The sequence below is a fragment of the Petaurus breviceps genome, unplaced genomic scaffold (genome assembly GCF_028583685.1).
Source record: "Petaurus breviceps papuanus isolate PSGF00001 unplaced genomic scaffold, PetGlider_PUasm1.0 90779, whole genome shotgun sequence".
In the NCBI taxonomy this organism is placed as follows: domain Eukaryota; kingdom Metazoa; phylum Chordata; class Mammalia; order Diprotodontia; family Petauridae; genus Petaurus; species Petaurus breviceps.
The window spans coordinates 11,499,553-11,526,172 of NW_027187344.1; the positions used below are offsets into that span (position 1 = coordinate 11,499,553).

General features: G+C 36.2%; 1 protein-coding gene across 2 annotated transcripts in view; it reads right to left on the bottom strand.

Moving 5' to 3' along the window:
* The window catches only part of STXBP1 (syntaxin binding protein 1), a 103,913-nt gene that overhangs the window by 20,701 nt on the left and 56,592 nt on the right, over positions 1 to 26,620 (bottom strand). For both annotated transcript variants that reach the window (XM_069069556.1, XM_069069555.1), the window contains exons 5-13: positions 26,088 to 26,166; positions 23,873 to 23,976; positions 21,255 to 21,403; positions 10,821 to 10,905; positions 10,323 to 10,453; positions 8,552 to 8,659; positions 2,528 to 2,588; positions 1,600 to 1,665; positions 611 to 691 (exon numbers count right to left, since the gene is read on the bottom strand). In XM_069069556.1, coding sequence (XP_068925657.1) covers positions 611 to 691; positions 1,600 to 1,665; positions 2,528 to 2,588; positions 8,552 to 8,659; positions 10,323 to 10,453; positions 10,821 to 10,905; positions 21,255 to 21,403; positions 23,873 to 23,976; positions 26,088 to 26,166 — 864 coding nt within the window. The remainder of the gene's footprint in view (positions 1 to 610; positions 692 to 1,599; positions 1,666 to 2,527; positions 2,589 to 8,551; positions 8,660 to 10,322; positions 10,454 to 10,820; positions 10,906 to 21,254; positions 21,404 to 23,872; positions 23,977 to 26,087; positions 26,167 to 26,620) is intronic.

The window sequence follows — 26,620 nt, forward strand, 5'->3', positions numbered from 1 at the left end:
CATTTAGATTAGGTAGGTGTTAACTTAATAATGTCCTATTTATATGACATACGATTAGTTATTCCATGTAATTCATGCTGAGAAATGGGTCAATACAATTATCCCAATTTTTTGTAAGAAGAAAAGAAATTAGAAATAGTTATCAAATTGGCAGCAGAGATAGAATTGGAAATCTAAACTCTAAGTCTCATTCTCAGTCTAAGTGGTCATGGTCCCTCTAACTTGCTAGTAAGACTATTTTCTCTCTCTCCCTCTGATTTTTTTCTAGTTTTTGAGAGCTGGTCAGGCTCCACGAGAAAGAAAAAGCAAATACAAATTCGTAAAAGAAATTTAGCTAGCATTATCAGCATCTGCTTTCTAAGTTCACACATCTGGCTATTTGGTAGCTTTGGAAGGAATCAAACATGCAATGTCCAAACAGCACAGCACAGCATTCCAATCTAATTCAGGTCCTACCATTGAGAATGGAACTGTATTGGGTCCAGGGAGTAGAGGCTATACCATCTAGTCTATTTCCCATGATTCTGCAGAATGTTGAAGGTCAGAAATTAAGAAACATCTTAATGAATGCATAGGATAAAGGATTCACCGGAGGCTGAAAAAGGCCTACCTGCTCAACTCGGCAGAGTTTATCCACAGTGCCTTGGTAGTGTTTCATACAGTCTTCAGCAAGGTGCAGATGAGTTGAATACTATAAAGAAAAATACAATGCTATGAACAATGCTATGTAACTAAATGACTATTATAAACATCCTAAGACTTCAAATACTTGGGCTAGAGAAAACAGGGAAACAGAACTTCTCAATTGGACGTGTGTCTCACTTCAAAAGAAAAAAAATGTCATTGTTTCATCTTCTAACAACTTATGGAAGCAGAAAGAACCATCAAAATGCTAACTGAAATCTTTTTTTTTTTTAAAGCAATTGGGGTTAAGTAACTTGCTCAAGGTTACACAGCCAGTTATTTCTGGGTGTGGTGCTGAGTATCTAAGCCCGAGTTTGATCCAGGTCATCCCAACACTGGAGCCGGTGCTCTTACTCGCTGAGCCACCTGGCCGCCCCGCTAACTGAAATCTAAGACCTGAACATAACCATGTTACAGCTACAATAAGCACTAGGAAGGAAAATCATAGAAACTATATAGTTATTCAGAGTTAAGACACTCGTTAATAAAAATTAAATAGATATCATCTACTCTTTCTCTGAATTCTCCCTACCGAAGAATTTATCAAATTCTTTGGCTATGTTAACACCATGGTGGAGCAAAATAATGTCTGCAGGTACCACTGTCACTGGCAGGCCTACTACATACTATAAAGGAGAGAAAGAAGGAAAGAAAGAAAAAGAAGAGAAATGAAAAACAAAAGGGGCATGGAACAACACAATATCACCAGTAACTGCTTCACAGCCACTTTATGACACCACAGGTTGTCTTTATGTCTGTGTGTCTTTAGGCCTCTACCCTGAATAATTTCTTACTAAAAAAAAGCCCTGAAAACCAAAATTTCTAAACATTTCTAACAGAAAATTAGAGTAATATGGTTTATTAAGAAAAATTGTTCTACTGATGCTTCACTTTGGGGCTTTTGGATCATCATACCTTGCTTAGTTCTTTCTGGTACTGGGGCATCTTCTTCAACATCTGTGACAGGTCCCTCATAGTGGTCTGGAAGGAAACAAAAACATAGTGTTTAGTCTACATTCTTTACATACTGTTTCTATAAATAGTTTTCTAATATCATACTGGAAAACATATGATAATGGCTAATAAGTTACTTCTCTATTTTCAAATTTTGTGATTCTGTGAAACAACATCAATTTTTTAATTTAAGGAAGGAGTAAACTAAAGGCATGACTCTATGAGAGTTCTATTTTTAGCTTAAAAAATTAATAAATACTGTAGTCATCTTTGGGAAGGGGCTCAAGGACCTCTAAAGTCCAGAAATATTTGGTACCAATGAGAAATTTGTGATTTGGGGAATATAAAGTTTATGTTTCAATGTATGATCCAATTCAATAATTCAACAAATATTTACCATTATTTATTACTAATAAATACTTGCATGAGAGCCTAGTCAAACTTTCAAACATTAATAACCCATGCAATCTTCTACAGAAATGAATACTCTCATGAATTCAATAGGCTTGTCCACTCATATAAGCACCAACTAAAAAGAAGGCTCAACACCATGAGAATTAAAATTTTTCCTTTCTTGTCTTGGAAAGGACATTATAGCTTCTCTGCTTTCCCCAGAATGATTCAAGGCAACAAATACTGGATTACAGGGCAATGAAAAAGAAACTAAGCTTAGCCACAGACTAAGTGGCCAATTTAGAACTTAAATTCAGAAATTAGTAAAATTAGACATAAACAAAAGTAAATATTGGACCTCTCTAACATGATGTAATTCTCATCCCCATTTTCCTGATTCTGTACCTTTCTATCATCCCTCTTTTCTTACCCATCTATAATAAAGGGAAACTGAGGACTAACTTAAATTACATTTGAGTATCAGTAATAGGTTTACCTTTTCACCTGTGTTCATTCTTTTGCTGGAAGAAAAATCTTTCAGAGAACGGGTGACCTCCCTGGAAAAGAAAAGGCAACTTTTAGAGAATGCCTCTTAGGTGCTATAAAAATAAAGTGCTCTCTCTCTTTCTTTCCTAACAAAATCCTGTTTGGCATTCAAAGCCCCATTTAATATATTCCTCCTCTCCCACCACACCTTTCCAGTCTTCTTTTTAAAAATTTTATTTTAAAAATATTTTCAATTTATTATTTATTTTAAACATTCTTTTCTTTTCAGATTATGAGTTCAAAATTCTCTCCCTCCCTTCCACCCTCTCCCACTCATTGAGAATGCAATATGATACCAATCATACATGTGAAATCATGCAAAAGTATTTCTATAATTAGCTATGCTTCCAAAAAAAGCAAGAAAAGTAAAAATAGAAAATTATGCTTCAATTTGCATACACTTCTCTCTCTGGAAGTAGAAAGCATTTTTTCATCATGAGTCATTTGGAATTGTCTTAGATCACTGTATTGATCAAGTCTTTCACAGTTGATCATCATTAAAACATTGTTGTTACTTTAAAAAAATTTTTTGCTTTTGGGAGCAGGGGAAATTGGGGTTAAGTGACTTGCCCAAGGTCATATGGCTAGTAAGTGTTAAGTATCTGAGGCCGAATTTGAACTCAGATCCTCTTGATTCCAGGGCCGGTGCTCTATTCACTGAGCCACCTACCTGCCCCAAAACATTGTTGTTACTGTGCATAATAATCTCCTGGTATTTCTCATTTCACTTTGTATCAGTTTATATAATCCTTATCATGTCTTTCTGAAACCACTCCCTCTTGTCATTTCCCACAGCACAATAGTACTCCATCACAATCATATGCCCCAACTAGTTCACCCATTTCCCAAATGTTGAGCATCCCTTTGATTTCCAATTCTTCGCCATCATAAAAAGTTGCTATAAATAATTTTGTACATATAGGTCCTTTTCATTTTATCTCTTCGGGATATAGTAGTAGAATTTCTCAAAGGGTAGGCACAATTCAATAGCTCTTTGGGCATAGTTCCAAATTGTTCTCCAGAAGGGTTGGACCAGTTCACCAGTAGTTCATTAGTGTACCTATTTTTCCCTCATCTCCTCCAAAACTGTCATTTCTGATAGGTATGAAGTGTTATATCAAAGGTGCTTTAATTTGCCTTTCTCTAATGAATAGTGATTTAGAGCATTTTTTCATATGGTTATAGATAGCTTTGATTTTTTTCTTCTGAAAACTGCCTGTTTATATCCTTTGACCATTTATCATTTAGAGAATGGCTCTTATTTTTATTAATTTGACTCAGTTCTATACTCAGTATGTATTTGAGAAATGAATCTTTTGTCAAAGAAATTTGCTATAAACATTTTTGATATTACTTTATCACCTATGGTACTTGTTAGCAAAATGTAGTTTTCCTGATTATCCCCTTTTAATTAAGTCTATTTTTTGTTTTGCTTTGTCTGAGATCCTGACTGCTATGCCTGCCTTTTTTTTTTCCAGTTTAGCTGAAGCCTATTAGATGCTACTCCAGCATTTTAACTCTGTGTCATTCTGTTTCATTGTGTATCTGGTAAAAAAAACCATATTATTGGATTCTGGTTTCTAATCCATTCTGCCATCCATTTCCATTTTATGGGTAAATGCATCCAATTCACATTCACACCTATGTGACTATGTATTTCTCTCCATTCCAGTTTCTTCTGTTTCTTGTTCTTCTCTCTCTCTTTATCCTATTCCTCCTCAAAAGTCTATTTTGCTTCTAACCACTGCCTCCCTTAATGTGTCCTCTCTTTTATCATCCCCTTCACCCCCACCTCACTTTCTCTTATCCCCTATTGGGTAAGTTACATTTCTATAAACAACTGAATGTGCTATCTGTCTGTCTGTCTGTCTATCTATCTATCATTCCCTTTGAACCAATTCCAATGAGACTGAGGTTCAAGAACTGCCTACCTCCCTCTCCTATTTCCCCTCCACTGTAAAAGCTCTTCCTTGTACACTTCTTTTATGTGAGAAAATTCTCCCCAACTGACCTCTCTCTTCCCCTTCCTCCCAGTGTAGCCCTCTTTCTCACCCCTTTGTTATTTTTGGGGGAGGGGAGATCATTCCCACAAAATCAACTCAATCTATGCCCTCTGTCTATTTAAAATCCTTTTAAATTTCTTAGGACTTACTTATATCATCTTCCCATGTAGGAATAGAAACAGCTTAACTTTACTGAGATGTTTATGATGCCTTTTATATTTACCTTTTTATGCTTCTCTTGAGCCTTGTATTTGAATGTCAAATTTTCTATTCAGCTCTCATCTTTTCATCAGGAATACTTGAAAGTCCTCTATTTCATTAAACAGAATTTTTTTCTCCTGAAGGATTATAGTTAATTTTGCTGGGTAGGTGATTCTTGGTTATAATCCTAGCTCCTTTGCCTTACAAAATACCACATTCCAAGCCCCCTGCTCCTTAACATGGAAGCCACCAAACCTTGAGTAATCCTGACTGTGGCTTCACAACGTAGGAATTCTTTCTGGCTGCCTGAAGTATTTCTCTTTGACATGGAAGTTTTGGAATTTGGCTCTAATATTCCTGCAAATTTTCATTTTGGAATCTCAGGAGGTGATTAGTGGATCTTTTCAACTCTGTTTTGTTCTCTGGATCTAAGATATCGGGGCAATTTTCCTTGATAACTCCTTAAAATATAATGTCTAGGCTCTTTCTTTCACTATGGCTTTCTGACAGTACAATAATCTTTAAGTTATCTCTTCTCAAACTGTTTTCCAAGTCAGTTCTTTTTCCAATGAGATATTTCAGATTTTCTTCATTTTTTCCCATTCTTTTGACTTTGTTTTATTGTTTCTTGATGTCTCATGGAGTCATTAGTTTCCCCTTGCCCAATTTTAATTTTTAAGATATTATTTTCTTCAGTGGTGTTTTCTAACTCTTCTTCCATTTAGCTAATTGTTTTTTGAGTTCTTTTCTTCAGTGAGTTTTTCTCCCTCCTTTTCCATTTAGTCCATTTTACTTTTTTTTTTGAGGGCAATTGGGGTTAAGTGACTTAGCCAAAGTCACACGGCTAGGGTTTGGTTTTTTTAATTGTCTGAGGCCAGATTGAACTCAGGTCCTCCTGACTCCAGGGCCAGTGCTCTATTCACTGCACCACCTAGCTGCTCCTAGCCCATTTTACTTTTTAAGGAGTTCTTTTTCCAGCAAATTTTTGTGGTTCTTTTACCATTAGGTTAATTCTGTTTTTTAAGTTGTTATTTTCGTCAGTATTTTTGGTGCCTCTTTTACCACATTGTTAATTATCTTTTCATAATTTTCTTGCATCACTGTCATTTCTTTTCCCAATTTTTTCTCTACCATTCTTCTCTCTCTCTCTCTCTCTGCTTTTTGGAGGGGCAATTGGGGGTAAGTGACTTGCCCAAAGTCACAGAGCTAGTTTTTGTGTTAAGTGTCTGAGGCCAGATTTGAACTCAGGTCCTCCTGACTCCAGGGCCGGTGCTTTATTCACTGTGCCACCTAGCTGTCCATTCTTCTCTTTCTTTAACTCTTCCAGGAATCCTTGTTCATTTTGGTCCAATTAGTACTCTGAGGTTTTGTAGCTGTTTTCACATTGTTGTCATCTTCTTAATTTAAGTCTTGGTCTTCCCTGACACTGTAGCACCTTTTTATGGTCAAATTAATTTCTTGTTGTTCTTTGCTCATTTTTCCAGTCTATTTCTTGACTTTGAACTTGATGTTGAAGTTGGATGCTGCTCACCTAGGGGTGGAGAGGCACTGTCCCAAGGTTCAGGCATTTTCAGAGCTAGTTCTGGGGGTCTATAAGTTTTTGGTGCTTCCAACATAGTATGATCCTGGGATAAGTATGGTCACTGTTTTCCTGATCTGCATTCTGGTTTTTAGCTAGGATAGGCCTGTGGCCCCCCTGCAGACACAAGCACTAGTAGTCTCTTAGCCTTGGAACTGCAACCAGAGCCTCTGCTTCCTTGCTCTTCTCCAATCTGTAACTGTGACTCAGAACTGTATATGGGCAACAGAGTTGCCAATCAGTGCCAGCTGTACCCAACGCCAGCAAAGGGTCTCCCTATAATCTCTTACTTTTTTTTGAGGGGGGAAGGCAAGGTAATTGGAGTTAAGTGACTTGCCCAAGGTCACACAGCTAGTAAGTGTGCCAAGTGTCTGAGGTCGGATTTGAACTCAGGTCCTCCTGACTCCAGGGCCAGTGCTCTATTCACTGCACCATCTAGCTGCTCCTGTAATCTCTTTCTTGCTAGCTGTCCAACCTCTTTACAATCTCAAAGCTGCTGTTGGGGCCACTGTTGCTGCTGCCATATGTGTAGGCAGGCTCTGGCCAGGCTTCTACCTCGGGGTCACAAATTTCTCCAGCCAAACTCCTACATTTTCTTAGGCCAGAAAATGTCTCACCATGACCTTTTATTGGTTCTGATGCTCCAAAATTTGATTTAAGGGTTTTTTTTAAATTTTTAAGTTGTTTGGAGGGGAGTATTGAATAAGTTCAGCTGGGTTGCCTCTAATCTGCATCTGGGCTCCACCCCGTCCTTTCCAGTCTTCTTACACTTTACTCCCCACCATAGAACTTTCAATGCCTTGACACTGGCTTCCTGACTATTCCAAGCAAGATCAGGCTACTCCATCTCTGCTCCAGTCATTTTCTCTGGCTCTCCCCTATACCTGGAATCCTTTCCCTTCTCATCCCTGTCTCCTAGCTTCCATAGCTTACTTTCAGTCCCAAATAAAATTCCATCCTCAACAGAAAACCTTTTCCAACTTCTCTTAATCCTGGTGCCTTCCCTCTGTTAACTGTTTTCTATTTATCCTATATATAGCTTGCTTGTACATATTTGCTTGCAGTCTGTGCCATTAGATTGTTGGCTCCTGTCTTTTGCCTCTGTAGGTATTCCCAGTAATTAGCAGTGACTAGCATATAGTAAGCGTTTAACAAATGCTTACTGTCTAACTATCTACTGACTAATGTCACTGGTCCATCACAAATAGGGCATATATATTGAGTTGTTTTTTCTCACTGTTGATGGATATGCATATACAATCCATCCAGAGTCTCTTACCTGGACAACAACACTTATGATATATATGAGATGATTACTCCAGTTTATCAGAAGCAGTCTCGGGTAAATGAACAGTTAACAGATATATGTAGGGAATAAATGCATGAACCTGGCCACAGTAGCACCATGATCTATTCAACTGCATTAATTATTGTATCATTTTCCCATTCTTCCTTTCTTATGAACCTACAGTCTATTATTTTTTTTTAAAGCAATTGGGGTTAAGTAACTTGCTCAAGGTTACATGGACAGTTATTCTGGGTGTAGCGCTAAGTATCTGAGCCCGGATTCAATCCCCAGGTCATCCCGACACTGGGGCCGGTGCTCTTACTCGCTGTGCTACGAGTCTATTATTTTTTATAAAGTAGAATGGACAGGGAAGATTTCAGTAATGAAAACTTTTTAAAAAAAAAAAGGTCTGACACATTTAAGAGATATTATCTACCTCTCAGAAAATCTGAAAGGGATAATAAGAGGAATATCATATTTAAAGAGCAAGAGATAAAGTGGAACCTAAAAGAAATTTGAATTGTGCTTATTACATATGGATCTTTCCAATCAAAATCACTTTAGTAATCACTTACTATGCTTCTAATTTTAATATTCCATACTTATAAATCACCTGTCAGTATGAGCCCCAAATGCTTCCCATAATTCCTTACATTCCAAGTACAACACTGATATAACCCTAATTTTACAGCTGGTAAAACAAAGACTTAGAGACACAACAGGACTTGTTCATACAAATTAGCGGTTTGGCAGCTCAGTCAGGCAAAGAAGTTATGTTTAACCATTCTTAGCTCAGTGTTCAGTCTATATTACCCAATCTAAATACATTGCTGAAAGTTGTTAAATATAAAAAAAAAAAATTTTCATTCATTAAGAACAAATCAGAAAAAGAGAAACACTTACTGGGATACCTCCGCAATGTGTTTGTGGCGCAAAGCTATCCACAGATCATCATCTTCATCCAGAAGAACTTCTTTCACTCGAGCTTCTCCAATCCCACTTGTCTCATACCTGGAGGAAAGGTCTAACTCAGGTGGAGAAAGCTCTCACTCGAGAAATACATCTGTTCTTACAGATCCTGTTCCCTGACTCCTCCCAGACAGTTTTTTTCCTTTCATTACAGGATAAGGAGTTCAGCCAGGACATCTACCATACTAAGCTGCATACCCATCTGATGTGTTACTTCTGGTCTACTATAGCAACATTCAACATAGAAAATAATCACTAGGGCATAGAGATAAACTGAAGATCCAATGAAAGTTCTCCACCAGAACCAATTTTTATCTACTTAAGGAAAAGGTCAAAAAAAATTTTTTTTCTCCTCTGTAACAAAATTTGGGAACAGTTCCCAAAATGTATGGTCTCTAACTAGTTTTCATCACCTGCCTGAAGCCAGTTCTGTGTATATTTTATATATGAAGCTATTAAGACTTAGTTGGGCAATAAATATTGAGCAACAGCTGAATAAACATAAATGTAATTGACTATTATTGCATATAAGTAATGGCAAATATGAAAAATTCAGAAGAACATGGGGAAGACCTATTTGAAGTGATACAGCGTTAAGAAAACTGAGACAAATGCACAATACACACAACTACAATTTAAACAAAGATAAAACTATAAAGAAATCAACTTAGCTCAAATGTAATAGACAATGTTACTCCTATCAAATGTTAATCCTATCAAAATTAATGCACCCATGCTTTGTTAGCAATCAGTAAACTAAAAAATTAAAGAGTGATGTATCATGTCTAATTAAGTCTGATGCTTAACAGTTCTCAGGCAACATAATACCCCATATATATGTTTGGTATTTCTTGGGAAGCGTCTGTTGTGTCAAAACAAAATATGTCAACAAAAATTATATATGTATTTAGTCAAGAAAGATTTTAACAATTTCAAGACAGTAACTGAAAATGGGTAGAAGTCTTATCTTTTTAAAACTTTGATTTCAACCTTAATAATTAATGACAGCACACAGTTTTAAAATAACAGCATTGTAACAACATTCCATGATGAGAAAAGAATGGCTTTCAATATTCGGAAAGTCCCAATGAGAGCTTTATGACTGGAAAAAAAATTCACTTTTTGTGAAGGACAGAACCCCTTTTCTGTACTGTAGAGTCAACTGAAGTTAGTTAATAAGGACTTTGTCAAAATATTTTAGAGACAGTCCTTGTACAATAATATTAATAGATTTTAACTAAAAATAGGATAAAAACAGCGTATCACAGTCACGCAATTTAGAAGAGAACTACAGGCTCACTGAATAAAGCATTATTCAAGTTTCTGCTTTTCCTCTAATATGGTAAACCTAACTCTATATATGTAAATGCTGATTTTGTGGGCTTTTGGAAGACTCTACAAACTAATCAGCAAAATTGTATTAGTGTTCCACCTTTTTCCAAGACTAAACATTATCTTCTCTCTAAGCAATGATTTCATGAGCAAACCAGGAATTTCCCAAGTATTAAGAATTAAGAAGGCAAACAGCTATTTGACATAAATAACATTATAAACCTGTCTGGTTATAAAGAACACTGACATATCTTAAAACCTATGCATACCTCAAAAGTGTGGGTAGGCTGGCTGAAAGTTTTAGTAGACTTAAAGGTTTTCCCAGACTATCTGCAAGGCAGTCACACTTAAGGTCTATAATCACTATACTCACTTGTATACGTCATTCTCAATAGGCAAAAGGTCATAGCTCATAGCCTGAAAAGTCAATTCATGAAGCACAGGAGAACTGGGGTCAAAGCCACGATCCAGTATGAGGAGCTGGGAACGAGCCTTGTCTGGACCCTAAGAAATTAAAAAGTGAGACATCTTGCTTTCATAGCCATTCAAAAGCAAAACTAGCATCTAAAAGTAGTATCATACAAAGGTCTTCATTTCAAATTAAGATATGGAGCATGAAGTTGAATCTCCCTTGCCCTTCCTCTCTCCCCTAATTACACCTTCTCAGAGCTTTTCAAAAGGCCAGTAACTAGGTTCAAAAATGCGTAAGGAACAACATGAAAATTGTCATTGTCCACAAGTGTTTCATATATCTTATGTGTAACATTTACCAGATAACATATTATTAATACAGATATTTTGCATAAAATTTCTCTCTCTCATTCAGCTTGTGTTCACTTAGGTAAAGAACCAAGTAATTTTTAGACCTTACCTCCCCCATAGTTGGGTCATCAGCTTTATAGGCATCCAGTTTGTCTTGAATTAACTGCGCCAACATGGCGTTGTCTTTGTAGTCCCTGTCAAACATGAACAAAAAATCAGATACTGTTCAACATGATCTGGAACCTTCCTGATATGAACTGATGCAAGTTTCAGTAAGTTATATGTTCTTATAGACACTTTAAGCAGAGTTTTACGATTTACTGTTGACACTATTGGACCTTCAAATTCTATTTTGGTCAGTATGTCTCCAAGAAAATGTAACTCAAGGGAATACTGATGCTGAAGATACTTCCAATAATCTAACCTTTCAATTCTTTGACCTCTTCCAACCCAATTCAGCCACAAACTAGCACACACCTTAAATCTCAACATTTCTCAGATTTTGCCACTCTGAGATCTAGAACTTTGAAGTTCCGTTATCCAACCACCATCCTCTTTCCCTCTACGCTCCTCATTTCTTACATTAAACCTACTTTTAAAAAAACAAAAAAAAAACCCTACTTTTCTCTTCTTATTGCAATCTGATTATCTGACTCTTTCCCTAATTTTATTATTCCATGTTCCCTACCCCTTTATAAACCTGTCTTCCTTTACCTAATCATAACCTTTTATCATTGTATCTTTCCCTATGCTTTCAACTTCTACCTCTATTCTTTATTCCAACCATGAGCTCCATTTCTTCAGTTCCTCCATATTTTCCTAGATCATCAGGCCTACACTGGCAACTCTCTCCTCCCTTCCCTATCTAGACCATTTAATGAATTAGTTCAACTCAAAACTATCTTCTACTCTCAAATTCCTTGCCCCCTTGTCCTATAATGATCATACTTTGTCAAATCCCAACCATGGATTATTCCCATCTCTTTTCCTTCTATTCACCTGCTGCTGCTAATTAGTACTGGGGAAATTTATGAAACAGTACAGAGTAGATGCACCACAAATTTGTTACATAAGCTCAACTGGCTCTTATTGCAATAAGGCAATCCACTTTAACCTTTCCAAGTTGATTTTGTACCTCTCTCATTACTTTTCATCCTTTCTCAAGCCTCCCACCACAATGCTTTCTCCAACCTCTCAGCTGAGGACCTAGGCAACGTATTTCACTGAAAAAACTGAGGCCATTTGCAAACATTCTTTCTAATTCTCTCATCTTGTACCACTCAGATATCTCTCCTATCTTCTCCACTTCTTTTTAAAAAATAAGCTTTTATTAATGTTTATTAGTCACCATAGTTACCTCTGGTTTTTCTCTTCCTTTTAGAGAGCCATCCCACACAACAAATAGTACTTTTTTTTTTTTTTGCCTATTGGAGGGCAATTGGGGTTAAGTAACTTGCCCAAGGTTACAACGGCTAGTTTTTTTTGTGTGGGTGTTAAGTGTCTGAGGCTGGAGCCAAACTTGGGTCCTCCTGACTCTGGGGCCGGTGCTTTATTCACTGCGCCACCTAGCCACCCGACAAACAGTACTTTTAAAGATAAAAAAGGGGGGGAGGGGAGAATCAGCATAACTGATACATCAAAAGAGTCTGAAAATATATGCAATGTATATACTCGTGGACCTCCCCCTTCTGCAAAAGGGTGGAGTGGGAATGTCTTCTCATAGCTCTTCTTTTAAGCCATGTTTGTTCTTTGTCATTTTGCCACATTCATTTTTTATTGTGTTGTTCTTTTGGTTTACATTGCTGTAGATATTGGGTATATTATTTTCTTGGGTCTGCTGACTTCACTTTGCATCAGTTTGTACATCTCTGCATGTTTTTCTATATTCATCACATACATCATTTCTTACAGTACAGTAATATTCCATTTCATTCATGTATCATATTTTGCTTAATCATTCTCTAATCAATGGGCATCTACTTTGTTTCTGATTCTTTGTACAAAAAGTGTTGATATAAATATTTTAGTATATGTGGTGATAATCATAAAATACCATATTTTTGACCGAAGTCTGAATTAATCAGACTGCTTTGCCTTACTTTAAAAACTCCTTTTCCTGTATCAGCAACTTCAGAGACCATTTGGGGCTGGAGGTGAGATTTCCCTTATCTTGGGATATACTCCATATGGGAAGAAAACAAGAGACATCCTCAGACCATAAATTGCAAATGGACCCTGCTCCATTTATTGTCTTGTCAATTTGTATTTAGAACCAAGAAACTTCCTTTCTCACATATGGATGGTAACAAATGGAGATCATAAATTGTGTGACATGGTCATCCTGAATTGGGATGGTTCTAAAATGTATTTAACTTTTCTCATTCCTCTGTTCAAGTTATTTAGGACTTAGCTCTCCTAACTCCTTGTACAAGTTTGCTAGTCTTAAGGGAATAAATGCTGTAACTGTATATGACCTAGCATGTTGTCTCCTTTAACCAAACTTTTTAAAGGTTAACAGTGGAGACTTTCTTCAATAGCCTCCCTCAGGTATAAGCATAGTAATGCTATCCCTGGGTCTAAAGATATGGACATTTTAGTTATTTTATTCATATAATTCTAAACTGCTTTCTAAAATGGTTGGAATGACTGACAGCTTCACCAACAATGCATCAGTATGCCTATCTTCCCTCTTCTAACACTGGCTATTCTTCTGTAATCTTAGTCAATTTTCAAGGTGTGAGGTAAACCTGCAGAGCTGTTTTGATTTGCATTTTTCTTATTATTCATGATCTAAAGAATTCTTTCTGGGGTGGCCAGGTAGCACAGCGAGTAAGAGCACTGGCCCCAGAGTTGGGATAACCTGGGATCAAATCTGGGCTCAGACACTTAGCACCCACCCAGAAACACCTGGCCATGTAACCCTGAGCAAGTTACTTAAACCCCAATTGCTAAAAAAAAAAAAAAAAGAAGAATTCTTTCATGAGGTTGTTAAAAGTCAACAATTCTTATTTTGAGAAGAGTTTGTTCATATCCTTTGACCACTTATTTGTGAACTTCTCTATCTGTTAATTGTTTACAAATCTTAGATGCCAAACTTTCACCAGAGAAATTGGACACAAAGATTTTTTCCCATTCTACTGCTGCCATTCTTATCTTAGGTGCAGTCATGTTGTCTGTATAAAAGCTTTTCAGTTTAATGTAATCAATATTATATACTTTATCTTTTGTAACTGCCTTTATCCTTTATTTGGTTATGAATATACTTTCCTTTATAGCTGTGAAAGGTATGATCTGTTTCTCTTCTAATCTTTTTAGTAACATGATCTTTAGTATTAAAGTTACATAACCATTTAGAATGTATTGTGGAATACAATGTAAAGTGTTGGTCTAAGCCTAATTTCTACCAAACTGCTTGCTAGTTTTCCCCAAAATTTTTATTAAATAGGAAGTTCTTTCCTAAGTAATTTATATTTTCTGGTTCATTGTATACTGAGTTACTGAATTTTATTGTTTCTGATTTCTCCTTTGTCTAGTCTATTTCACTAATCTACCTTTCTATTTTTTAACCAATATCAGATAGTTCTGATAACTTCTAATTCATAATATAGTTTGAAATCTGAATTTTGTTTGAATTCCTGCTTTGTCTCAACCTCTTTTCATCATTTCCCACGATATTCTAGATCTTTTGTTTTTCCAAATGAATTTTGTTATTATTATACCAAGTTCTATAAAAGATTCCTCTGACAATCTGATTGGTATAGTATTAAAAGTATAAATTGTTATTGGTAGTATTGTCATTTTTATTACACTGGCACAATCCAGCCATGAGCACTGACTAGTCCTCCAGCTATTTAAGTTGTTCTTTATTTCCTTAAGGCTCATTTTGTAACAAAATCTAGGTTAGTCTTTTGTGTGCTTCTGGCAGACTGATCCCCAGATATTTTATGCATTTTGTAGCTATTTGGAATGGGATTTCCCTTTCTATTACTGCCTCTTGGATTCTGTTACAATTAGGGAGAAAAGTAGTTGATTTTTGAGGGTTTCTTTTATAGCTTACAAATTTGCTAAAGATACTGTCTCAATTGGTATCTCTGCTGATTCCCTAGGAATTTCCAAGCAAACCATCATATCTTCAGCAAAAAAGTTCTATCTCCTATGTACCTATCTTAAATCTTTAATTTCTTTCTTTTGTCTTATTGCAAATGCTAATATTTACAGAATTATATCAAATAATAGTGGGGAGAGTGGGCATCCTTGCTTTACTTACCTATTTAATGGAAGAAGGTCTAGTGTATCTCTACTATACACGATACATGCTTCTGGTTTCAAACATAATTTTTATAATATTAAAAAAGTCCTTCTATGCCAATAATTGTAGGGCTGGGTTGTTGGGTTGTTTTTTTTTTTTTTTTAGCATAAGTAAGTGCTGTATTTGTCAAAGGCTTCAAAAGTTCAAATTCCGCCTCAGACACTTAACACAAAAACTAGCTGTGTGACCTTGGGCAAGTCACTTAACCTCAACTACCCTTCCCCCAAAAAATATTTATCAATTTTATAAGTCTTTTCAAAGAATGAGCTTTTAGTTTTATTTATAATTTCTGTAATTTTTTTTCAGTTTTCAGTTTGTCTATTTTTACTTTAATTTTTGAAAGCTCCTTTTTGTGCTTTTTAAAGTTTGTTTATTTGCTGGCTATCTAATTTTTAATTTAATTAAAAAAAATTTTTTTTTTGCTTTTTGGAGGGCAACTGGGGTTAAGTGACTTGCCCAAAGTCACACAGCTAGTAAGTGTGTCAAGTGTCTGAGACTGCATTTGAACTCAGGTCCTACTGACTCTAGGGCTGGTGCTTTATTCACTGCACCACTTAGCTGCCCCGATCTAATTTTTTAAAAAATGCACATATGGTTCATTTGTCTTCTTTTTTTCTATTTTGTTAATGTATGTTTGTTGCAACATAATTTTTCTCTTGACTGCTTTAAATAAATTCCGGAAATTGATATGTTGTTTTATCATTACCATTTTCTTTCATTTAATTATTATTTTTATAATTTGTTCTTTAACCCTATCATTATTTAGGATTTCATTTTTAAGTCTCCAGTTGGGTCTGTGTCTTTTGTCTGTGCTCCCTGAATTGATCACTATTTTTACTGCATTACAGTCTGTAAAGGATATGTTTATATTATGCCTTTTTATATTTGTTTATATTATCTGTGCCCTAGCACATGCTCAATTTTTGTGTAAGTTCCATATGGTAGCAAGAAATACACATATTCTTTTGTAGTACCATTTAAAAGGTGCTATAAGTATTTTAGGGAAAGGAAGAAGCATTGTTATAGTGCCTACTATGTGTCACATTTTACAAATATTATCCCATTTGATCCTCATAACAACCCTGCAAAGTAGGTGCTGTTGTTATCCCCATTTTATAGTTTAGGAAACTGGCAAACAGAGGTTAAGGGAATTGACCAGGGTCATGTAGTTAGAAAGTGTCTGACACTGGATTTGAACTCTGGTCTTCCTTAATCCAAGCCCAGCATTCTAACCACTATGACACCTAGCTCTAATTTTTTCAATAATTTGTTTAGTTCTATATTTTAATTTTGTTTACTTTTCTATTAGACTTATCCCAAACTGAAAGGTACATTGAAATCACACTATTGTATTACTGTCAATGTCTTCTTGTTGTTTAATTGATGTTTCTTTTATGAATTTAGATGCTAAGGCATACTGTATTTTTATTCTCTTTTTTATTCTCTTTTTATTCTCTTTTCAGGTTTTGAATGTTTTTGCTTTGTTTGACAGCATGATTGTAACTTCTGCCTTTTTGGACTCACTTGATGCATAGTACATTCTTTCCAGTCCCTCATTTCTATTCTATTCAAGATACCTAAGATGGAATTGTTAATGTCAGACTAGAGCTCAGGACTGAGACCAAGGCTAGATATATACATCTAGGAATCATCTGACAGGGATGATAAGTGAACCCCCCATGGGGGAACTGATGAGATTACCAAGTAAGATAGTACAGAAAAGAGAATACGGTCTAGGACACAGCCTTGGGGAAACTGAATGAAGACCAGTGAAGGAGACTAAGGAGAGATCAGACAGGCAGACAGAGAAAGAGTGACAAGAAAACCACAAAAAACTACCTATAAAGGAGTTAGGATCCAGGTGATCAATAGTGTCAAAGGCTACAAAGAGGTCCAGAAGAATGAAGATTGAGAAAAGGCTATTAGATTTTATAGTTAAGGGATCAATCATAACTTTGGAGAAGGCAGTTACAAACAAATGATATAGTCAGAAGTCTGATTATAGATGATTTAGAAGTGAGAGGATATGTGGAGATCCTGGGTGTAGACAGTTTTTTCAAGGAGTTTAACCAAGAAGGGGAGAAGAGGTATTGGACGATAGCTAGCAAAAAATGTCCTACAGACCCAAACTCAACATGTCCAAAACAGAAACTCATTGTCTTTCCCCAAAATCTTTACTCTTCCTAATGTTCCTATTACTGTTGAGGGTATCATCATCCTTCCAGTGACCCAGGCTCACAACCTATGTGTCACCCTCCACTACTCATTCTCTCTCTCTGCCTGCCCCCATATTCGATTAGTTGCTAAGCTCTGCCAATTTTACCTTTGTAATATCTCTTGTACATGTCCTCCCTCTCTCAAATGACATTACCACTCCCTGCTGCAAGCCCTCATCACTTTGCACCTGGATTACTGCCACAGCATTCTGGCTCGCTTCCCCAGCTCAAGTCTCCCCCCACTCCAGTTCATTCTCCATATTAAAGTTATTTTCCTAACGCACAGGTCTGACCATATCACCCCAATTCAATAATCTCTAGTAGCTCTCTATTGCCTCCAGGATCAAATATAAATCCTGTTTAACTTTCAGAGGCCTTCAAAACCTGGCCCCTTTCTACTTTTCCAGCCTTCTTACACTTTACTCCCCACTCCACATACCTATAATCCAATGACACTGGCCTCCTTGCTGTTCCTCACACATGACACTCTTCCATTCCCCTATTCTGTATATTTTCTCTGGCTGCCCCCTCATGCCTGAAATGTTATCCTTTTCCATTTCTATATCCTGGCTTCCTTGACTTCCTTCAAGGTCTAGCTAAAATTCCACTCCCAGCAAGAAGTCTTTCCCACTCTTTCTTATTGCTAGTGACTCTCCTCTAAGAGTATCTCTAATTTTTTCCCATCTATATCTTATTTATACATCTGTTTACAAACATGTTGTCTCTCCCATTAGATTCTTGAATTTCTTGAGAGCATGAACTGATTGTTTTTTTCTTTTCTTTGTATTCCTAGCACTTAGCACATAGTAAATGTTTGTTGACTGGAGAAAATCATGAAACTGAGCTGACTTATATCATTACAAATTTTTTACACTTGACCTCAATAGGGCCCTTAATGACCTGTTATAAGTATGGAAAATGGGAGTAGGGTTAGGAAAGGACAGAAGAAAGGTTTGGAACATGCAATGATGTATGAGACAGGAAACTGGTAAGAGGAGAATAGGACTGCTGAGCACTGAGGATCCAGCTGAGATTATCTAACAAACCCACTTCAGAGAGAAGACTAAAGCCATGTAATCAGTGTGAGATTCCTCATTACCCTGTATTTCACTATTCAAAAATTCCCAAAATCATCATCCCCTAGTCTCTCTTCTCTTCCTTTGTTCTCAGAAGAAAAGGTATCTATGCTAAACGCTAATTCCTCTGTCTGAAGCCTGAATCCTACTCTTTCCTGACTCCTTCAGGATGCTGGTCCAGCAATTAACCTTTTTATCCTTTATCTTCAATCTCTCTCTTTCTACTGACTCCTTCCCATCTACACATAAACATTAATAATCTCTAATCCTAAAATGAAAACAAAAATACACACCTCTCTTGGGGCCTTTTTTATCCTACTCAATAAATTTAACTACCATCCCATCCTTTTTATGCTGCTAGCCTCCTTGAAAAACTTGACTATATCTGATGCTTTCACTCCCTGTAACTACTCTACTAAAACTGTTTTCTAAAGGGTCACCAGTGACCTCCTAATCATCAAATCCAATATCTTTTAAAATCCTTATTTTCTTTGATCTCTCAATCCTTTAACATTAGTAACTTACTATTGTAAAAGGCTACTTTCTCCCTTCTATGCTTCAAAGTCATTCTGCTCACTTATTTCTCTTTTCCCTAACCATTCCTTCTCTATTTCCTTCCCTGGCTCCTTATCATCATAAGTGGCTTGCCTGTAGTCATAAAACTAGTATGTATATGAAGCAAGATTCAAACCCAATTATTCTTGACTCTAATTCCATTACTCTATCCACCATGCCCACCTAGCTAACTCAAGAGCACAGACTTTAATAAGTATCTTCTGAAGCTGAATAGTTGGAATGGTTTTTCAGAAGCAAGAAGTCAAGAGTTGCCACTAACTTTGATGTTTATAGAATCCTAGGAGATTAGGGAGTTGGAGAGAAAGAGAGATGGAAAGACAGTGAGAGGAGTGAGGGCAGGGGAGAGAGAGAGAGAGAGAGAGAGAGAGAGAGAGAGAGAGAGGGAGAGAGAGAGAGAGAGAGAAAGGAAGGGGGAAAGAAAGAAAGAGAGAGAGAGAGAGAGAGAGAGAGAGAGAGAAGCAACTGATTTAGAAGAAAAGAAATTTCTCCAGCTTATTAAATAAATAATATTTAATAGCTGGCACTGAGCTTTGAGAAAAATGATTAATTAGAAAGTAGTTATTTTAGTAATTTAAAAAAATATATACAAACATAATCCTGGATTACTTTGAAACTCAAGATGGGGGCGGCTAGGTGGAGCAGTAAATAGAGCACCAGCCCTGGAGTCAGGAGGACCCGAGTTCAAATCTGGCCTCAGACACTTAACACTTACTAGACCTTGGGCAAGTCACTTAATTCCAATTGCCCGGCCTTCCCCCTCCAAAAAAAAAAAAAGACTCAAGACGATGAGAATGAATATGCTAACAGGTTTAGCTGCAAACTGAAAGGGTGACAAATCTATGCAGGCTTCATGTGAGACTGGTTGACCCTAAAATCTTGCTATATCTACATCTATCTATGTGTATGACTATGTATATGTGTGGACATATATATGTATATGTGTGTGTATACATAAACACACAAACATATATATACACAAAAACATAAAGGCATACCTTGCTTTATTGTGTTTTGTAGATATTGTGTCTTCTGCAAACTGTGGCAACTCTTCATTGAATAAGTCTATTGGTACCATTTTTCCAATAGCATGCATTCACATTGTGTTTCTGTGTCACATTTTGGTAATTCTCACAATATTTCAAATTTTTTCATTCTTATTCTATCTATTATGGTGATATGTGATCAGTGATCTTTGATGTTACTACTGTAATTGTTTCAAAGTGCCACAAACTACACCGATCTAAGATGGCAAACTTAATTGATAAATGTTGTGTGTGTGTTCTGACTGCTCCACCAACTGGCCATTCCACATCCCTCTCCCTGTCCTCAGACACAATAATATTGAAATTGTCAATTAATAACTATATAATGGCCTCTAAAGTGTTCAAGTGGAAGGAAGAGTCAATCCATGCAGCAAACTTCACTGTTGTTTTATTTTAAGAAATTACCACAAGCCACACTTCAGCAACCACCACCCTGATCAGTCAGCAGCCATCAACACCAAAACAAGATTCTCCACCAACAAAAAGATTACAATTTAATGAAGGCTCAGGTGGTGCTTGGCATTTTTCATCAATGAAATATTTAAAGTATGGTAAATATATTTTAAAAGACATAATACTACTGCTAGACTACAGTAGAGTATAAATGTAACTTTTATGTATACTGGGAACCCAAAAAATTTGTGATTCACTTTGAGGATTTTCACTTTATTGCAGTGGTCTGGGACTCAATCCACAATCTCTGAAATATGCATCTATATGTACATGTATATGTATATATACACACATGTATATTTGCATGCAAATTTCCATGTATACTGTGTAAAAAGATAACGTACACAGATAAATAAATATAAAATTTATGCAGCAAGGTTTTAATGTTGACCACTCTTACATGTAGCATGTATGGAGTGGTGACACCACCCCTCAATGTGACACTTTAATGATCACCGTATTCATTCTCATCATCCTGAGTTCTAAAGTAATACAGGAGTATATGTAGACATTTATTTTTTAATTACTAAAACTGTAACCTTTGCTTCATTAATTAGTCTCCACCTATACTCCAGTTCATTAAATATCAGATGTTTAATAAAGTATAGAAACTTCTTTCCCCGCAAGTCACTGTTCAACTCTCACTATATCCAAACTTTCTTTTCATAATATATAGATATGTCTATGTATCTATAAGTGGATGTATAATACCATATATGAAACTGTATTATATATAAAATTATATGTGTGCATATATGTATGTTTATGTATGTATGTTGTGTATGTATATAAATAAAACTGATAACAATAATGAATGAATTGGGAGAAGCCCTTAACTTCCATTACATGACCCTTAACATACTGTCTTACCCTCGATATCGTACAGCTGGGTATTCCTTCAAAGTGGCACACAGAGTTGCAATCTGTTCTGCCAGTCGTTCCAGGATTGGATTTTTCATCTGAGCCTTGTGTGGGCTGTAGAAGCTTTGAAACGAGTCAGCAGAATCCAAGGAATATACCTGAAAAGGGGGCAATGAATAGTACTTATATCCAGAATGTTATTAGATGGCATTCTTTCTGCCATTGGGGAGGAAACCTTAAATAAATAAGTATATTTATCCCAATATACTACCAAAGAATAAGATTTGAATGGCACAAGTAAAGTAGTCTTTGCATAACTCTGTTAAAAAACAAAAGGAAATAGAATGTAATCAGAGCTATATTCTCTGAGCATTTAAATCTTCTCCTTAAATACTTCAGTTCAGTCTTTTGTTACGTGGATTCCTACTCCACTATCCTCAGTCATTTAAACGGGTTGCTTTTAGCTACAAGAATGATTAGAATTTGTATTACTTTTTCATTTTTTAAAAATCCTGTGAAATATATTATGGCTAGGGGTTCTAATATCAGGCTGTGTTCAACATACTTTGTTCCAGAACTTACAATGAGTTAAATAAAAAGAATGAGAGGGACAAATCATGTTGGAGAACAGAGCTAGATGGAGCCAGGTGCAAAACCAGATACAAAGATTCCCCAAGAGGCTGGAAACTTGTGGGACCAAAGTCAGAAACTTGTAGTATATGAAATGTGACCAGGTCATGACAGCCCTGAGTAGTGATATGAGAAGAAACTTCTCTATGCCACTGAGTTCAAAGGTCTTAAAAACTGTTTCACTACACATGCCAAGAAGACTTGAACTGAGGTATTAGGAAAGACTTTGTATCACTAGAATTGAGCTTCTACTCGATGTTCATCAACAAAAAGTTATTTACTGATTTTATGAAAGAGCAAAAAAGCAAAAACTTAAAGCTCTTAAAAGTGAAATGAAAGTTTATTATTTTGGGGTTGGTTTTTTTTTTTTTTTTGCTTTTTGGAGGGCAATTGGGGTTAAGTGCCCAGGTCACACAGCTAGTTTTTGTGTGTGTGTTAAGTGTCTGAGGCTGGATTTGAACTCAGGTCCTCCTGACTCCAAGGCCAGTGCTCTATTCACTGTGCCACTTAGCCACCCCTATTGTTGTTTTAAAACAGAACAAAACCAACATGATTAGCTAGAGTAACGATAGGAGTTGTCTTGCAAACTTTGGGCAAATAAAGATTTTGGTCAGAGTGAGGTTTAATTAAACTAAAGTCAGAATTTAAAATAAAAAAGAAAAAGAAAACATGATAAAAGGAAAGATGGAAAGGTCAGGAGAACTAAATTTGAATGCTAGCTCTGATACTTCACAGTTGTGTGACTTTTGGCAAGTCTCTCTGGGCTTCATTTTCCTCTTCCACAAAATAGGAATAATTATACTTGTACTTTTACTTCAGAGTTGTTAGAAAGAGAACTTTGTGGGGCGGCCAGGTGGCTCAGCGAGTAAGAGCATCGGCTCCAGTGTTGGGATGACCTGGGGATCGAATCCCAGGCTCAGACACTTAGGACCCACCCAGAAACACCTGGCTGTTTAACCTTGAGCAAGTTACTTAACCCCAGTTGCTTAGGGGCAGCCAGGTGGCTCAGCGAGTAAGAGCACCAGCTCCAGTGTCAGGATGACCTAGGGATCAAATCTGGGCTCAGATACTTAGCACCACAAACCTTGAGCAAGTTACTTAACCCCTATTGCTTTAAAAAAAAAAAAAAGAGAGATCTTTGTAAAACAAAGCATTATAATTCTCATTCAAGAGAATAGGTTTTCCATTCAAAACTGGTGACAAAGAAAAGAAGATGGCATCAAATGCCTTATGTTTTAATTCTTTTTAACCTCTGTGAGCAGAGCTTACTCTGTGAACTCTACAGGCTGACCTATGGAGATTTAATACTTCCAAAACACTTATTTTGTAGTGTACAAGATTTCAGAGATCAGTACATTATTTTTTTTTATTGAGTAAAACAAGCCCCAATAGGAAACCAAATCTTGACATTCTCTTCTAGTACAACTTGACTTCAGTATTCTCCAACCTCAATACCTTATTCCTTGGACATTTGGCATTTAAAGGGTTAAGAGAGGGGCCGATGGCTGCCATCTGTTCCTTAAACACATGACAAGCTGAAATTATTGCTGTGTATAAACAAGAGCTTCTGTAACAGATGAGTGTGGTCTGATCCACCCCTTGCCCTTTTCCCATTGGCTCTTCCAAAGCAGTGCTGAAAGACCTTGCCAATAGCCACCTAGAGTGTTAAGAAGGCCTTTGGGCACACAAACAAAAGTATAGCGAAAGATGAACCTGACTTCGGAAATAACCTAAGACCAGTAAGCAAGACAGGGAGGAGACAGTTATCTTTTTATATTATTTCTGTTATATAAGCATCAATTTTCAAACTATCTAAATTATGAACCACGTAACAAACTCACAGGTTGACCGCCTCAACTTCTGTACCAAGAACAATATTTTTTTCTGATATTTCCTGAGAACCTGCCAGAGGCTCTGATGAAGTAAAAACCATTATAATATAGTGGTTTTAATGTATAATTTCTGTATAATCCATAATATTATGTATAATAACTCACCTGGGATTCATATGGAAGGAATGCAATGTTAATTTCTGTAAGAGTTTTGATGACCTTGGCAGCACGAGATTTTACTAGCTCATTAAACAGAGCATCCGGACAAGCTAAAAAAGGAACAATAATTGAGTGTCTCAATAATAAGCAATAATTTGGGTTAATATTTTGTTTCATTTTGGGTGCTTCAAATGAATAGTAATATCACTCAATATTTAATATGATTTGATAAACAACTAAAATGTTCAGCAAACCCTAAAAATCTAACATCCACAACATGTAACATATATCCAAATGATAATAAATAAAACTTATTTATTGAGATTCAATGAAAATTAATTAGCATCAAAGATCAGAAAAAAGAACAGAAGAGGCAGGAACTAGACCTCTGATTGCATTGTTATAGGGAACTCCTGGATAAGAAAATCCTTCTACCAATGCAGGTCAGCAAGCTCTCTGCAACTTGATAGTCTTAGAACTAGTACAGAGCGAAATGAGTAAAGGTACAATTTATGTAGTACCAACAATACTTATAAAAACAAACAATTCTGAAAGCCTTAGGAATTCTGATCAATGCAATGATCAACTGTGACTTCAAAGGACCAATGATGAAGTATGTTACCCACACCTTGACAAAGAGGTGATGGACTCAGGGTGCAGAATCAGACATTTTCTGGACATAGCAAATACAGAAATTTGTTTCGCTTGACTATTTAAATTTTTTATAAAAATTTTATTTTTATTTTTTTCCCCTGGTGGAAGGGATAAAGTAGGAAGAAAAGAAAATGAGCTTTAATTGGGAAAAAGTAAAATCTAATTTAAAAAAACTTAGTATCTGAGAGAGCTGCCTAGCTCAGTGAGAAATTAAATTATTTGCCCAGTCACATAACTACTGTGTTTCTGGGGTAGGACTCGAACTCCTGTCTACCTGGTTTCTAGGCCAGCCAACTATCTGCTATACGAAGATGCAGAGGGAATATTGAAAGAGGAATAAAGGAAAAAATTATAATTTATTTTTTAAAATGCCTGGCACATTGTAGATACTTAGTAAGTTATTGCTGAGGAATGTCAACACCCAACAGTACCACAATACAGAATGGGATAACACTTTTAGTACTATCATTCTGGCATTTCTCCCAAATGCTAAGGACCTTACCACTAAAGATAAGCACAATCTGGTGGCACCATTCACAACTACTGATAACTCTTTAATTTCAGCTTCACAGAAGCAAGCAATAGGTATACAGATACAATCTGCCCGATGTCTTTCCCATTCATGTTCTGAAATTGCCTTCAAACAATATAAAGTTGCTATGAATCTTCCATTTACTTAGTTGCAGAGTTTTATTTCCTATTAGTGAAAAAACTGGGCAAGTTATAACACCATAACTTATGTAGGCATTGGAATAATAGGTAATTAACATAGGGCTTTAGTGTAATCTTGGCACTTCACATCTATTGTTTCATTTTATTGTTGCAACAACTTTGTGAGGTGGGTACTACAGGTGTTTTTATTCCCACTTCACACATGCAGTAACTGAGGTTCAGGGAGATTAAGAGATCTGTCTGTGGTCATAAAGCTAACACATGCTGTAAGGAGAATAAGAACCCACGCTTGTCCTCACACCAAGTCTAACACTTTTCCCACTATGACATGCTGCTTGATATTACTACCTACCATTAATAGAATACACAATTATATTATTTATCCACAAGGCTCCAAGTCAAGTGAAGGAGAACAAGTGCTACCTGAAGCAATGAATGTTCATTTTAGAAGGGTATCTCGGATATCTCTGGGGGAATGGTTTTAGAAAGTTTATAAGTAAACCATTAGAAGGTTATAGTTCAAGGTGACATGATTTGTAGAACAAACAGAATGAAAAATGCCATTAAAAAATCAGACAGAGAATCAAGGATATTTGTTTCAATGTTAAATTAAATCTGTTATCCTTGGAATTGGAAGCCTGTGTACAGTGCTGTAAGGAAGAAATAAATAATCCTGTTGGTCTTTTCTAACTCTTACATCTAAGATATTTTCTGAAGAAAATAAAAACCTAGAACAAAAAATGACAACAATTATCACTTACCAATAAATTTGGTATCATTTTAGTATTTTCTCTGCTATACAGTTTTAACATGGGATGAAGGAGTTGCTGGCATATGTGGTGAAAACAAATATGAAAGGGAATTTTTACTATTATTTAAGATGTGGCATACTTACAGTCAGTGAAAAACACATGTGCAGCCCTATACTTGGCAGTTGGTGGGTCCTTAAAGTCACTGATGAGTGAATGGACAGACTATGAGAAGGGGAGGGAAAGGTAACAAAAAATTAATTCTGGAAGTAAATAAAATCTGTAATTGTCATTGAGCTAAACCCAAGCTACTTAAAATAATAACAGATAGGTATTATAAACGAATTTTCACAAATAAAACTATTTAGTGCAGAATTTTATATAATTAATCCATGTTAAATTTAGTTCTAAGACAGGGGTGGGGAACCTGAAGACTCAAGCCTACATGTGGCCCTCAGGTCCCCAAGTGCAGCCCTCTGCTAAATCCAAAATCCACAAAACAAATCCCCTTAATAAAAGGATTTGTTCTGTAAAACTTCGACTCAAGTCAAAAGGCCACACACAAGGACCTACAGGACCACATGTGGCCTCAAAGCTACAGGTTCCCCACCCCTGTATGATTTTCAAGAAATTTATCAGAAGCACAAAGAAAAAGGCTTTCTTTCATTCTATCCTAGAA